General features: G+C 35.8%; 3 protein-coding genes and 1 non-coding gene across 6 annotated transcripts; all 4 read left to right on the top strand.

Annotated features, from left to right (window-relative positions):
* Positions 1–400: 400 nt before the first annotated feature.
* LOC112082355 lies at positions 401–507 on the top strand. The gene has a single exon (XR_002897017.1). It is a non-coding gene; the product is annotated as a small nucleolar RNA R71 (small nucleolar RNA).
* A 3,345-nt stretch (positions 508–3,852) lies between these two features.
* Positions 3,853–4,263, top strand: LOC112087841 (glutathione S-transferase T3-like). The gene has a single exon (XM_024157868.1). The coding sequence runs from the start codon at positions 3,853–3,855 to the stop codon at positions 4,261–4,263; it is 411 nt and encodes a 136-aa protein (XP_024013636.1).
* Positions 4,264–6,384: 2,121 nt separating this feature from the next.
* On the top strand, positions 6,385–10,541 carry LOC18010329 (ATP-citrate synthase alpha chain protein 2). 3 transcript variants are annotated; one of them, XM_024148891.1, is made up of 13 exons: positions 6,385–6,494; positions 7,707–7,819; positions 8,230–8,406; positions 8,512–8,673; positions 8,776–8,856; positions 8,940–8,991; positions 9,104–9,218; positions 9,324–9,405; positions 9,490–9,585; positions 9,685–9,786; positions 9,890–10,006; positions 10,079–10,195; positions 10,292–10,541. In XM_024148891.1, exons 2-13 carry the CDS (start codon positions 7,721–7,723, stop codon positions 10,361–10,363), a joined length of 1,272 nt encoding a protein of 423 aa, XP_024004659.1. In that variant the 5' UTR covers positions 6,385–6,494; positions 7,707–7,720; the 3' UTR covers positions 10,364–10,541. The 3 variants fall into 3 exon arrangements, with proteins under 3 accessions (XP_024004659.1, XP_006392112.1, XP_006392113.1); XM_006392050.2 differs by lacking the exon at positions 6,385–6,494 and adding an exon at positions 7,194–7,326; XM_006392051.2 differs by lacking the exon at positions 6,385–6,494 and adding an exon at positions 7,354–7,403.
* A 1,621-nt stretch (positions 10,542–12,162) lies between these two features.
* Positions 12,163–13,284, top strand: LOC112087842. Its single transcript, XM_024157873.1, has one exon. It carries the CDS (start codon positions 12,163–12,165, stop codon positions 13,282–13,284), a length of 1,122 nt encoding a protein of 373 aa, XP_024013641.1.

The raw sequence follows: 13,284 nt of genomic DNA on the forward strand, positions 1-13,284 counted from the left end.
TGAAGCCATTGTTGAAACGATTTGGATACGGTGCCTGTGCTCCTACATAGTCACTTCTTCTTCTTGAAAGGTTGGATTAATGTGATTGATATCATAAGATACTTCGTCTTCTGCGCCATTGTTGGTCTCACAAGCATGGATTGGGCGATTGTTGCTTTTCAAAAGCTGGCTCATCATGTTCTTCAACTCGGTTATCTCCTTGTTGTCTGTTTTGGTTTGCTTTGCCGAGCAATCGTATTCAGGACAATCATTGCTATTGGGCTGAGCCAAATTTTCGATGAGGGATCTTCCTTGTGCTATCATCTTTTGTCCAAAGTCTTCATTTCTAGCTGTATCAAGCGAAAGTTTGTATTTTGGTTGCAAACCTCGGTAAAATGTGCTCAACAGGCTTGATCCAGGAAATCCATGGTGAGGGCAGTTACGTTCATATTCTTTAAAATGTTCCCAGGCTTCATAGAAAGGTTCAGTCGGTCCTTGCTGAAAGCTTGAGATCTTGGTTCTCAGCAAGTTTGACCTTGACTTAGTATAGAAGTGGTTCTGAAAAGCAGTTTTACATTCTTCCCAATTAGTAATCGATCCTGCAGGCAAAGATTTCAACCAACGGTGAGCTTTATCTGCTAATGAAAAAGGGAACTTACACTTTAAATAGCCTACTGGAACTTGGTTTGTCCTCATCATGCTGCAGATTTCTTCAAATAGTTCGATATGGTCCATTGGAAGTTCAGAAAGAACTCCATGGAATTGGTTTTGTTTCACCAAAGAGATGATTTGAGGCTTGACTTCAAACTCATTCCGATTCGGAAATGGTACTTGGATTACGGATCGGTTCTAAAAATTCTGAGTAGGTGCATCGAAATCAGCTATGCAATGGTTCCTGACTTGTCTTCGGTGTTGATTTGCTTTCTGAACAGGGCCGTTAACGCACCCATTCAGCTGCATCTCCTGGTTGTTACCATCGGCTGCATTGATAGGTGCATAATGGTCTTCACGTTCTTCTCTCTCTCGGTTTTGAGGGTTTCTTGGAGGAACCTCATTCTCCTCTCCATCTTGTCGACAATGATCACCTTCTCTGTGATCGTTTCCTTCATTTTCACTATGTTCGGACCCATCTTGGTCCATGTTTAAAGTTCGGTTAACAGGATCTCCAGGCTGGTCGTCGTCGGCCATTCCTTGCGTTCGTCTAAGTCTTTAAAGTACTCTTTCGTGTCTGTCTATCTCATCTAGAATTGGAATGTTTTCCACAGGTCTACGCCTAGTATTCATGCAATTCAGAGAAAAACAAAAGAAGGGAACGATAATTCAGCAAACTTTAAGAAAGAACTAGAGATTAGATGTCTAGAACAGAAATTAGAACAAGAAAAATAACAAAGGCAGCGAAACAAATCCCCGGCAACGGCGCCAAAAACTTGATGTGACTACTGCGAGAGGGAACAAGTTTTATCCTTAATAAAAACAAATGAAAGCCACAAGTGCACAGCTAATCAGTTGTAGTACTTAAGAATCGAATCCACAGAGATTTGTGTGTCTGGTATTCTTCTGCGGTTTCTAACTTTATGTCTAGACTAGATTGGTTTTAGAGGTTGGTTGTTTGTCACGGATTAAATGAAACTAAAGAAAGCAAATAAATCTATCCTAAAGAGCAAATAGAAAATCGAATGACAGGCAATTGAAGCAAGCAGAATATCGAACTAAAGCAAATGAAATGCAGATCTAAATGAGCTTGGTAAAAATCGATTGGTTTGTAAACTATGGCTAAAAACGTTGCGCTTTTGGGAACTCTACAGGGATCATAATCGGTTTCAATACAAGTGATTATAGATTGGGATTGATGGATATCAAAATATAGGGTTCTAGAGCTAGAGTACGGCGGTATGACTACGTCACTGTCGTGATCATAAACAACTGTTTCTCGCAACCCTGACCAGTAGGTTTCCACTCTGGCCCTGGAAGGGAGAGAACGCAAGAGCTGTACAGGACTCGTCAGTACTCACGATTTCGCCGCAGGTAGGTTTCCACTCCTACGGGAAAATCGCCTGTTTCATTCTAGGTCTGATACTTAATGAAAACGTTCGCAACACTAACTATCTATATCAGATACGAGGTGATCAATCAAGCATACATGCAATAAGAACGATAATAAACAGAGAACAAAGTTAAAATCCCAGATCTATAAACCTAGATGTCTTAATCGATTATGAGAGCCCTTTTCGGGAACCCTAAGCCCAACTCGGGATTTACTCAGACATTGCTGAGGTCGACATCATCATTGGTTTTAGTAAAATCAATCAAAAACAGTAAAGAAAAGAGATGAAAGAAAGCTTCTCTATTGAAGAACTCAGAGTTGAACAATCTTCTCTAAAAATCGCATAAAAAGGCTGAAGGAAAAAGGGTTTTTGTAAAAGTATGAAGGTGTTGTCTAAAAACTACATAAATGACAAGTATTTATAGTCTTCAATACTCCATGGTCTCTAGGGTTCTGGAATTAAAGCAGAGAAATGACTTTAGACTTTAGAAATATGGGCTTTTAATCGGAGTTGGCCGGCCGCGGTCGGGAGTAGCGTGGCCATGGGAAATAGAGGTCTGGCCGCGGTCGTGAAGCTTGTGACCGCGGTGGATAGGTTGGTGGCCGCGGTCGCATGACTTACTGGCCGTCTTTGAGTGTCTCCGGGGAAAATGGAATATCTTCTAATCTTTGGAATGTCTCCAAACCAAATGCATGTGAAAGCTGGTTGATTCTTCTATAAGTTGTCCAATTTTGAGGGTGATCAGACGATGAGAAGGTCTTCGTCTCTCCATGAGAGTTCTGACGGTCTGCATTTATCTAAAAGAGTTTTTTTGTTCTAATTTGTGCATCTTTATCCCAAATTACCTGAAAAGTCTTTTAAAATCCAAAAACATAGAAATCCTTTGAAAATGGAGTAAAAACACCCGTAAAAGACATTAAAGTGATCCATAAAAATGGTCAAAATCAGGTGTTATCATGTATATGGTTATTGTTGTGATGGTTTGAGTCTTTGATGGATGCTCTGTTTTCTGCGATTGATGGTTAGTTTTAGAGAATGTATAAGTTTGAAAATGAATGAGTCTGCGGATTAGAGTTAGTGTTAGGTATGAGTTTGAAAAGGATTGAATGCTTGAATGTGTCAATACTTTGTTGTTTGAGGTTAGGTGAAGAAATTAGTATAACAGTGACTGCTAACCACACCAACACAAGGTTGTTGGTGTAACTTAAAGCTAACAATACACCTTTAAGAATACATTTAAAGCTAACCACACCAACACAAGGTTCTCTTTTCTTATTCTTTAAACAACACAAACATTTTCTCCCTTCTTCATTGTTAAGCCTCCATTAACACAAGCTAAAACAGTTCCTCCTTCGCTTCTTCTTTCTCCTTTAAACAACACTGAAAAATAACCTTCTCTTTTACTCAAGAAAAAACCCTTTATCATTCTCTTCTCATCTTGTTTAAAAAGCCATTGAGGACACATATGGATCCTACGAATCCATATACATACTTTGGCTTCCTTAACCTTTTAAACAGTCAACAAAACCCAAACAGCCTTCAACCGAGTCTTTATGAGAGCATTTCACCAAGTATTAACATTGATGAATCAGAAACCCAAGTGTTTGGAACTCAATGGTCCAATGATGAAAGCACAGCCAAAGAAGATGAAAACACACCAAAAGAGGGTAGAAAGTCAAGAAGAAAATAGTCTCCAATAGAAGATCTTGTTCTCATTTCTGCTTTGCTTAACACAAGTAAAGATCACATAGTTGGGAATGAGCAGAAAGGAGAGGCATTCTGGAAAAGAATTGCGGCTTATTATGCATCGAGGAGTAAGCTAGCTGAAATGGAAAAGAGAGTGCCGGCTCAATGCAAGAGTAGATGGTCGAAGATAAATGAGCAACTATGCAAATTTGTGGGTTGCTTTGAGGCTGCTTCAACTCAGAGATCAAGTGGGCAAAACGATAATGACATTTTGAAGTTTGCAAACCAGATTTACTTGAATGATCACAATACCAATTTCACATTGGAACATGCTTGGAGGGAGCTTAGACATGATCCAAAATGGTGTCCAACTTCAGGAAATGGACAGTCTAAAATAAGAAGGAAAGATTATGGTTCTACACAGTCTTGTAGCTCGCATTTTCATGGAGGAGATGAATCAATACTGCATCCAGAAGGTGTGAAGGCAGCAAAGGCAAAAAGAAAAAGAAAACCAACTGATGCAGCCAAAGGAAGGAGAGAGCCAGTCTATTGAGTTTTAAACAATCTAGATCGAAGCTCGGTTTTATTAATATCAGATCGGAAAAATACAATTGAATTTGTTTATTAGATAATGATAAACGAATTGAGACTTAAGGAAACTAAGATGCTCTGAATATCTCTTGCTCTTAATCTCCAGGTCTCTCGGGGTTTTCTTGTGTCTTCTGGTGTTGATTCCTCTCTTTTTATATATGTATTCTAAGTCGGTTTATACAAGGTTTCTCTTCGATATAGGACTGAGAGAACGTTCTATTTCTCTCGGGACTTTCCTTTTTGTTCGGTTCTAAGAACATTTCTGATTCTCTTTAGGAAGTTCCGCCGACTCAATATCCGTGGGCCTAGTTCGGCCCGGGAGCTCTTCGAACCCAGTTTTTTTGGTACACTTCTTTCGTAAACCTGGTTTAATGATATCAATCTCGGTTTGTATCAGAGAAAACCAGAGGTGCGGTTTTTACCTCCAACAATAGACCAAATAATAAAAAACAAATTCTATAAAACACTATAATTATAAAACACGTTTTCTGGAATATGTTTAAAACTAAAATTTATATATTATTATTTTATAAAACGAATTTTTGAATGATATTTCTTTCTTTTTGAAATTTTTAGAATTTATAATTAGATATAAATATGTATTCTAAAAATTTAAAGTATTTGAAAAAGCTATTTTAATCTGAAATTGCCAAAACTTAAAAAGTATTAAGGGATAATGTTCTTCATTTTTTTTCCTATATTTTCAATTTTCTCAAGAAATAATTATACTGGACTAGCATTTACTCACCATTAGTATAAATAGGAGTATTTGGTAGCATATGTACGACTAGGGATTAATCCGTGCTATAGCGCGGGATATATTTTTGACTTTAAATTAATTTAAAAATAATTTTATAAAAACAGTTATTTTGTAAAAAAAAAAAAATTATTGTTATAAAGTTTAAAATAATATAGCGCATATTTTGTGAATTTTAAAAAATGAGTTGATCTGTATAAAAATTTTATTTTTTAAATTATATAAAATGAGTTAATCCGTATATAAATTTATTTTAAAAGCGTGTAAAGCAAAATAAGTTGTTTTTAACCCATTGGCATTAAACTAAAATATTATTTAAACTAATATACAAAATATTATAATATCGTAATCATCAATTCAATTCTAATTTACATTGTTTAATAACTTATTTTTATAATCTGTCCATAACTATAAAAGATGAATTTATCTTTTTTAAATATATATGAAAAATAATATAATATTATTTACACAGGTTTAGGTTTGATATATAATAAATAAATATACAAGAAACTATATTTAATTTTAAAAGAAAATTTATAATATTTAGTATATTGAATATATTACCTATTATAAATATTAATATTTGGAATTGTGGGATTTTTTGGTGAAAATTAAAAAAAAAGAATTATAATTCGTTCATATCGAACTAACCCGTTTACTTAACATGTTTTTACTAGATTAAAATTTAAAAAATAATTATAATATCCACCGTTCAATAACTATCATTTCACCAAAAAAATTTTTATTTTAAAAATCAATGTTCTCATATAAAATTTTTAATAAAAATAACTTAAAAAAAATATTTTTGTACATAATCAATTAAATGTAAAAAATATTGTAATAAATATTTCACCACCTTTTTAATAGCATAACTTTTAATCTTGATTTTTTTATTATTTAATTGTACCAAAACTTATTTCATGTTTTTTAATTAAATATATTTTATAATATTATTTGAAACGAAAAATATAAAAACTACCATATTTTGAATTTAGAAATTAAATAAGAAATATACTTTATTAAATGAGAAAAAAAGATTTTTTCATATATTATCAATAGAATTGAAAAACAACTATAACCTTTCCTATTTTAATTATTCTTTGTTATTTGTAATGGTATATCATATAATATTTTACAAAATAAAAATATTTTTTAAATATCTACTCAAATAATAATATAAAGATGTCTACTCAAATAATAATATAGAGATGTCTACTCAAATAAGAATATAGAGATGCTCACATAGAGTTTCTCCAAGTAAACTACTTTGGTAAAATTCCTTTCCTAATAACTATTTTAATCACACGAAAAAGAGTTGGATAATTTTCCTAACAGAAGTGAAGTGATGCTAACATTCTTTCTGATATGTTGACAATGGCCCAGCAGAGAAAGTTGAATTATCTCTGGATGAGAGGCTTTACCCAAGAAAACAAAAGGTAAAGAATCAATAATTGATAGATCTGTATTTATTTGGAATCTAACCTGAACGGATCTGAGTTAATAAAACCTTTTAAATGTAAGATTCAAATGAATTAATTTTATTTTGGAATTTCAGTGAAGTACCAAAAAGTAATCTGTTATAATGGACCATGTCTTTTCGCATTAACTAACGGGAATTAATAGAAAAAATATTGAATAGAAAAAAAAACAATTGACCAAAATAAAATAAAATAAAATAAAAACAAATGGTTGGGAGTTGAAACGTTGGCTTACAAGTTAGGTAGCTTTTATGGACGAACGTTCACCAGCTTCTTGATGGAAGAGTAACTCCCAAGGTTTTACAACTATTCATCTTTTATTTTAAAAAAAAAGAGTTTTACAACTATATATCTTTATTTAAAAACAAAACTTTACAACTTTGTATATATCATTTTTATTTATTTTGTTACAAATAAAAACAAAAACATGTAAAGTGGGAAGTTGTAAAATAATCTGAAAACACCATTAAATGTTTCAAAAAGACTGGTTAGTAGTTTTACTTATTAAGTGATGCATTTTTTACATGTTTCTCAATTCAATATGATCAAAATGGAAAAAATACAAAAATTAATTCAGTAAAATTGTTTTTTTACTTATCTAGAAAAAATTGTTTACTTAAAAAAAAAAGGATTGTTACTGAGAATTTAGAAGAGGAAAGAAATGAAAAAAAAAAAAGATAATGTTCAAAATATAAATACGGTCCTTAGCAATAGAAACGAGAGAGGTCTCGATTTTGTTCGCTAACTACCAAAAGCTGTAGCTACCTCCTTCCTCCTTTCACTCTCAACGGTAAGATCCGCCATTTTCCATCGATTTCTCCTTTGATCTCTGTCATTTTCTCCTTCGAATCCTTCTAGAATCCAGAGGTCTGTTAATGTCGAATCATATCTTCGTATCGTAAATTTGTTGAAACTCACTCTCTATCTCTGTCTCTCTCGTTTGCCATTGTGGTCGATTTGATGTTCCACATTGCCCTCTCAAGTTTGATCCAGTGAAATTTGCTAGTGTTTTGAATCGTCATTGGGCTCATTTTTGAAATATTTTTGCTGTTTGATTGCGAGATCCCCGAGTCGAATTGTTAGCGATCTGTTCGCGAAACCAGTGTGATTCATTGTGCTGGATCTGTGAGATTTATCGATTTGTTTTTTTCTCTCGTCTTGTTTCTCTAGTTTCGTTCTGAGAAATGGCTCGCAAGAAGATCAGAGAGTACGACTCAAAGAGACTGGTGAAGGAACACTTTCAAAGACTTTCCGGCAAAGAATTGCCTATCAGATCCGTTCAGGTAAAGATCAATTTTCCAGGATTTAAAACCTTTTGTTGAGTGCATTGGTTTCTCCGAAATGAATCAGTTGTTTAAAACCCAGAAGATGCTTTTTTTTTTTGTTTTTCTTGTTAGATTAAGAAAGTGTCCCTTAGTAATGTTAAAAAACTGCAGCATTTTGTCAAAAATACTGTTTCAAGTGAAAAACCTGCAACATTAGTTCGATAAGTTTCAGGAATCTCAATGGATATTTGCTTCTGCTTGATCTACCATGTATATATCTATGATGATCGCATAAGCACATTGGCGATGACTCTTTCCGGCTACATCATTTGATGTTTGTTTTCTTTACAGTTCTGAATTGTATAGTGCTCTTACCTGTTCTGTTGTTAAAGCTTTTTTATGTGACACGTTCATTGAAATATGTGTAGATTAACCAAGAGACCGATCTGAATGAGCTAGTAGAGAAGGAGCCTTGGCTCTCATCCGAGAAGCTGGTGGTGAAACCTGACATGTTGTTTGGAAAGCGTGGCAAAAGTGGTTTGGTTGCCTTGAACTTAGATTTCGCTGACGTTGCAACTTTTGTGAAAGAGCGCTTGGGAAAAGAGGTAACTTGTTTAAAATGGGCTGCTAATGATCTGAGACCATCTTTTTCTTACCTTGTTTCCTTCCCTGTACTTCTATATTTAGCTTTGTCTATCTGTCATCTACAGGTAGAGATGAGTGGATGCAAAGGACCCATAACAACATTCATCGTCGAACCTTTTATCCCACACAATGAGGAGTTCTATCTTAATATTGTCTCGGATAGACTTGGCTGTAGCATAAGCTTTTCAGAGTGCGGAGGAATTGACATCGAGGAGAACTGGGACAAGGTATTTTAACTTTGGATGCGTTTTCATTTACTTCCTAGTGTCTGTTTCACTACTTCTTACCGTAAAAGCTGAAAATTGAGTCGAGACTCCACTTTTTAAAAGGTCAAGACCATATCTGTACCTACGGGTTCCGCCCTGACACCTGAGATATGTGCACCTCTTGTTGCAACTCTTCCTCTAGAGGTATATTGAAGCTGAAGTTTTGTATTGAAACATACTACTGAGTTTGGACTTGCAATTTCGACTCATAAATCTTCCACGTACAGATCAAAGGGGAACTTGAAGATTTTATTCAAGTTATTTTTACCCTATTCCAAGGTACGCCAAATGTCACTGATTTTACACACGAATCTAATTAGATTCGTAGTGACAAAATCTTTAACCAACAACTGAAGCTTTTATTATTCTCTTATTTTTTCATGGGCACTAGATCTTGATTTCACTTTCTTGGAGATGAATCCTTTCGCATTGGTTAATGGAAAGCCTTATCCTCTGGATATGAGGGGTGAGCTTGATGACACCGCTGCTTTCAAAAACTTTAAGAAGTAAGTTTGGCTCTTGACTTTTTTTTCAACTGTTCGAAGCCAAGAGCTTCAGGAATGCATGATAAGCCATCCTGTGTTTAAGCGATATGCTTAACCTCTTTTCAGGTGGGGCGACATTGAATTCCCAATGCCATTTGGAAGAGTGATGAGCCCCACAGAGAGCTTCATCCACGGTCTAGATGAAAAGGTATCATTACCAATCTGTGTAGAAGTTGACGCTTCAAGAAACAGTAGTTTCTGTATGACTCTTCTGACCATTTTGTATATGCAGACAAGTGCATCTTTGAAGTTCACCGTTCTGAATCCCAAAGGAAGAATTTGGACTATGGTAGCTGGAGGAGGTGCAAGTGTCATCTACGCCGATACTGTATGTTTCTATATGAAAAAACACATACTGCTTAATCAACTGCATTTTCTTCTTCTAACAAGTCTTAGCCTCTGAGGTGTCTTCTAAAATGTTATCCAGGTTGGAGATCTCGGGTATGCATCTGAGCTTGGAAATTATGCTGAATACAGTGGAGCACCCAAAGAAGACGAGGTTTTGCAGTACGCTAGAGTCGTCATCGACGTAAGATGCTTTTCTCTTTTGTTTTCTCCATCCACATAAAAACATCTGAAACCAACCAAACATAAAAGACGCTTCTGACTAAAATACTTGCCAATTTCTGCAGTGTGCTACAGCGAATCCCGATGGAAAAAGCAGAGCTCTCGTAATCGGAGGAGGAATTGCTAACTTCACCGATGTTGCCGCTACATTCAATGGCATAATCCGAGCTCTCAAGGAAAAGGTAAAGCAAGAAAAGAATATAAAATAACTAAGTATAAATGAGCTTTCTTCAACCATTTGTTTTTTTTAACAGGAGGCAAAGCTGAAAGCAGCAAGGATGCATATATTTGTGAGGAGAGGAGGACCAAACTACCAAAAGGGACTTGCTAAAATGAGATCACTTGGAGATGAAATCGGTGTCCCCATCGAGGTATATATATATATATATATATATATATAATAAACTCAAAACACATTATCTGCTTACTTGATTCTTACTGTTTTTGCCTGGCTGTTTTGGTTCAAGGTGTATGGTCCTGAAGCAACAATGACAGGTATCTGCAAGGAGGCAATCGAGTACATCACAGCAGCTGCGTAAGCGTTTACTCTTATCGGTAACTTCAAATGCTCTTTCTGGTTTGTGTTGAGACTTATGGTTGGATTATGTTTCACTTATCAAGTTTCTCACTGTATTCATACTCTAATAAACAATTATCTTCTTTACTCTTTTCTTTTTACTTGGTATTTCTCTTTTGATTGTCATCATCTTCTCGACTTACATCTGTTTCATATCTTTAAACTAAGTAAGTATAGTATACACTATATATAATACGTTTTCTCTAAAACCAAATATGAAAAAGTTTGAAGGTATTGTCGATGTAGCTGGCAAAATCATTTTGATTGGCAAAAGTGTATTCCCACTTAACTCTATTCAAAACTAATATTGGATTAGAAAGAAATTAGGAAAACAAAAAAAAAGAATTAAAAAAGGGACCATCTTTGTCTCTTTGATAAGACTTCGGAGTCAATTGATTAGGTGTGTGGAGGTCTAAGAAGAGTGACAAATCATAAGGTAGAACTCGGGTCCACAAGGCCCAAGAGACTCCCACTAGGCTAGGCCTTTAATTTTTTCTCTTTTCTTTTCTTTAAGCTTTCTAGTTCTTCGTTTTTCAGCGACCTTAAAACATAAATAGCTGAGCCTACCTTTCTCAGTCAAATTTCTTACAAGTTACAACACGTTTAAATTTGAGAAAAAATAACATTTACATTAGTTGCTCTCTATAGAAACCGTATTTACAAAAATTGTATTTTAGCTAGACAGAATAGATACGTTATACGTATGTCCTAAAATTTTTTGTTGATAACAAAACTCGTCCAAAATATTTGAGAAGGCGGAGGATCACTTAGCAAGAGACTATGACATCTTTGATCATCATTAGAAAAATATATTGGGAAAATGGCTAAAATGGTTTAATTTTAAGTTTTTATTCCAAACATAGCATCATTAATTTAAAATTTTAATAATAGCACATATTCAATATTAAAATGACTCAAAATCTCTTTTTAATATGAAAAAGCTAAAACCCTAAATTGGAAAAGAAAATCCAAAATAATATTACAGTCTTATTTGTGCTAATTTTTAACACAATAGTTTGTGCTAATTATGGAATTTTAATCTTACACTTTTTTCCCATTGTCTATCAGTCCATGCATCAAAAAAAATACTCGGTATATCATAAATTCAACAGTTGTGAAAAAAAAACAAACTCAACACTTAATCACTCTACTTAGAAGAGGTTGTCATTTGCATCGAATAACATCCATGAGTTAAAATTTCTCTCCCAGACACAACCTTCGAGAATTACCAAAAATGATTCAGATCTACTTTTACCTTTCTAAAACCCTTCTTTTTTACCCGAAATAACTGATTCTTCTCTCTTTTCCTTCTCTTGTCGCCGGAAAACGCCATGAACCCTCCTTGCTACCGCTACAAACGGTCCTTCTCGGGTTGCTGTAAGGACCTGTTGACCCCCTAGTCAAAGTTCTCGGCCCCTCTACAAGTCTCCACCCACAAGAGTTCTCTTTGTCGACTTCAAGACCCACTTTGACGTCCTGCAGCTTCTAAAGAATGGTTTCTCTGTTCCGCGCTCCCTCCTTCCGCGTCCACTGCTCTCTGCTAGTTACATCTCGTTTCAAAAGGGAAACCATCTCTACCCTTAAGAAGCAACCCAGAAGGGAAGTACTTTTTCTCGCCTGTTCCTGTAATGTTTGAAGACCTCTAGCTTAAGCTAAGATACTCACTGGATTTCGCCTCTTTCTTAGCCTACCCCTGTCCTCATCCTCTGTCGTCCTGATAAGATCATCAACCTACATTCTTTTACCTTAGCTTGTTTCAAAATGGATCGGCCAAAAGCTCTAGTTAAAAACACTCACTTGGATGAAGATGATGAAGAAATTATCGAACTTCCACATGTCGATAACTCCCACCTCATTGCGAGATTCAGTAGAAGCTTGGTTGGTCGTATGTTTAACACCGAAATCAGAAGCACCGAGGCCCTCATCTCCTTCATGCCTCGCCACAATATCTGGGATGTTGAGGGAAGAGTTCATGGAATCGATCTGGGAAATTCCAGATTCCAGTTCAATTTTGACTCTGAAGCCGACCTCTTGAAGGTCCTCAGTAAGAGACCTTGCCACTTTACCAAATGGTCTTTCTCCCTTGAACGCTGGATCCCGCACGTTGGTGAATATTTCCCCAATAACATGACTTTCTGGATTTGGATCTCTGGTATTCCAACTCATTTTTGGCTGAAAGAAAACTTCGAAGCAATTGGTAGCCGTTTGGGAAGGGTGACGGCGGTTGATGCTCGTGCAGCCAGAGTACAAGTCTCTCTCAACGCCGATGAACCTCTGAAGTTTGCCGCAAAAGCTCGGCTCCAATCTGGCGAACTAGTCAGGGTAGAAATGAAATACGAACGGCTGGACAGGTGGTGTCTCACGTGTAGGCATATCTCTTATGATGAAAGATCTTGTCCCCTGTTATCAGAAGATCAAAGGAAAGAAAATATGAAGGAAAGGGAAGCTGAACGTAACCTGAACCAAACTCTGAGAGAGGATCTTATCCGTGATAGGGATATCCTCCACCTGTGCAGACAAGCCGGCCAGATTTCTGCCCCGACACGTGAAAGAGCTCCTGCTGCAAACCACCTTGCTGAAAACCGTAGCATCCTGATCCCTGCAAATGAAGAGAGAGCTGGTGAAAAAGATAGAAGGGATCCACGAGATACTGAGGTGAGGAAAAACGATGATAATCGAAGTGCAAGTGTATGGAATAGACTTGAGCCGAGTAGAGATTACCGATCTGAAGCCCGTCACTTTGAACGACGCTATGTCCCTGAGGAGGAACAAATCTACAGAGGCAGAGATCACCCTCATCAAGCTGAAAATGTTTACCGCAAAAGGAGGTATGAGGAATCTTTTGCGAATAGCAAGCGCAAGTGGAAGAAAAAGAAAAAGTGA

The sequence above is a fragment of the Eutrema salsugineum genome, unplaced genomic scaffold, assembly GCF_000478725.1.
Source record: "Eutrema salsugineum unplaced genomic scaffold, Eutsalg1_0 scaffold_8, whole genome shotgun sequence".
NCBI classification, from domain to species: domain Eukaryota; kingdom Viridiplantae; phylum Streptophyta; class Magnoliopsida; order Brassicales; family Brassicaceae; genus Eutrema; species Eutrema salsugineum.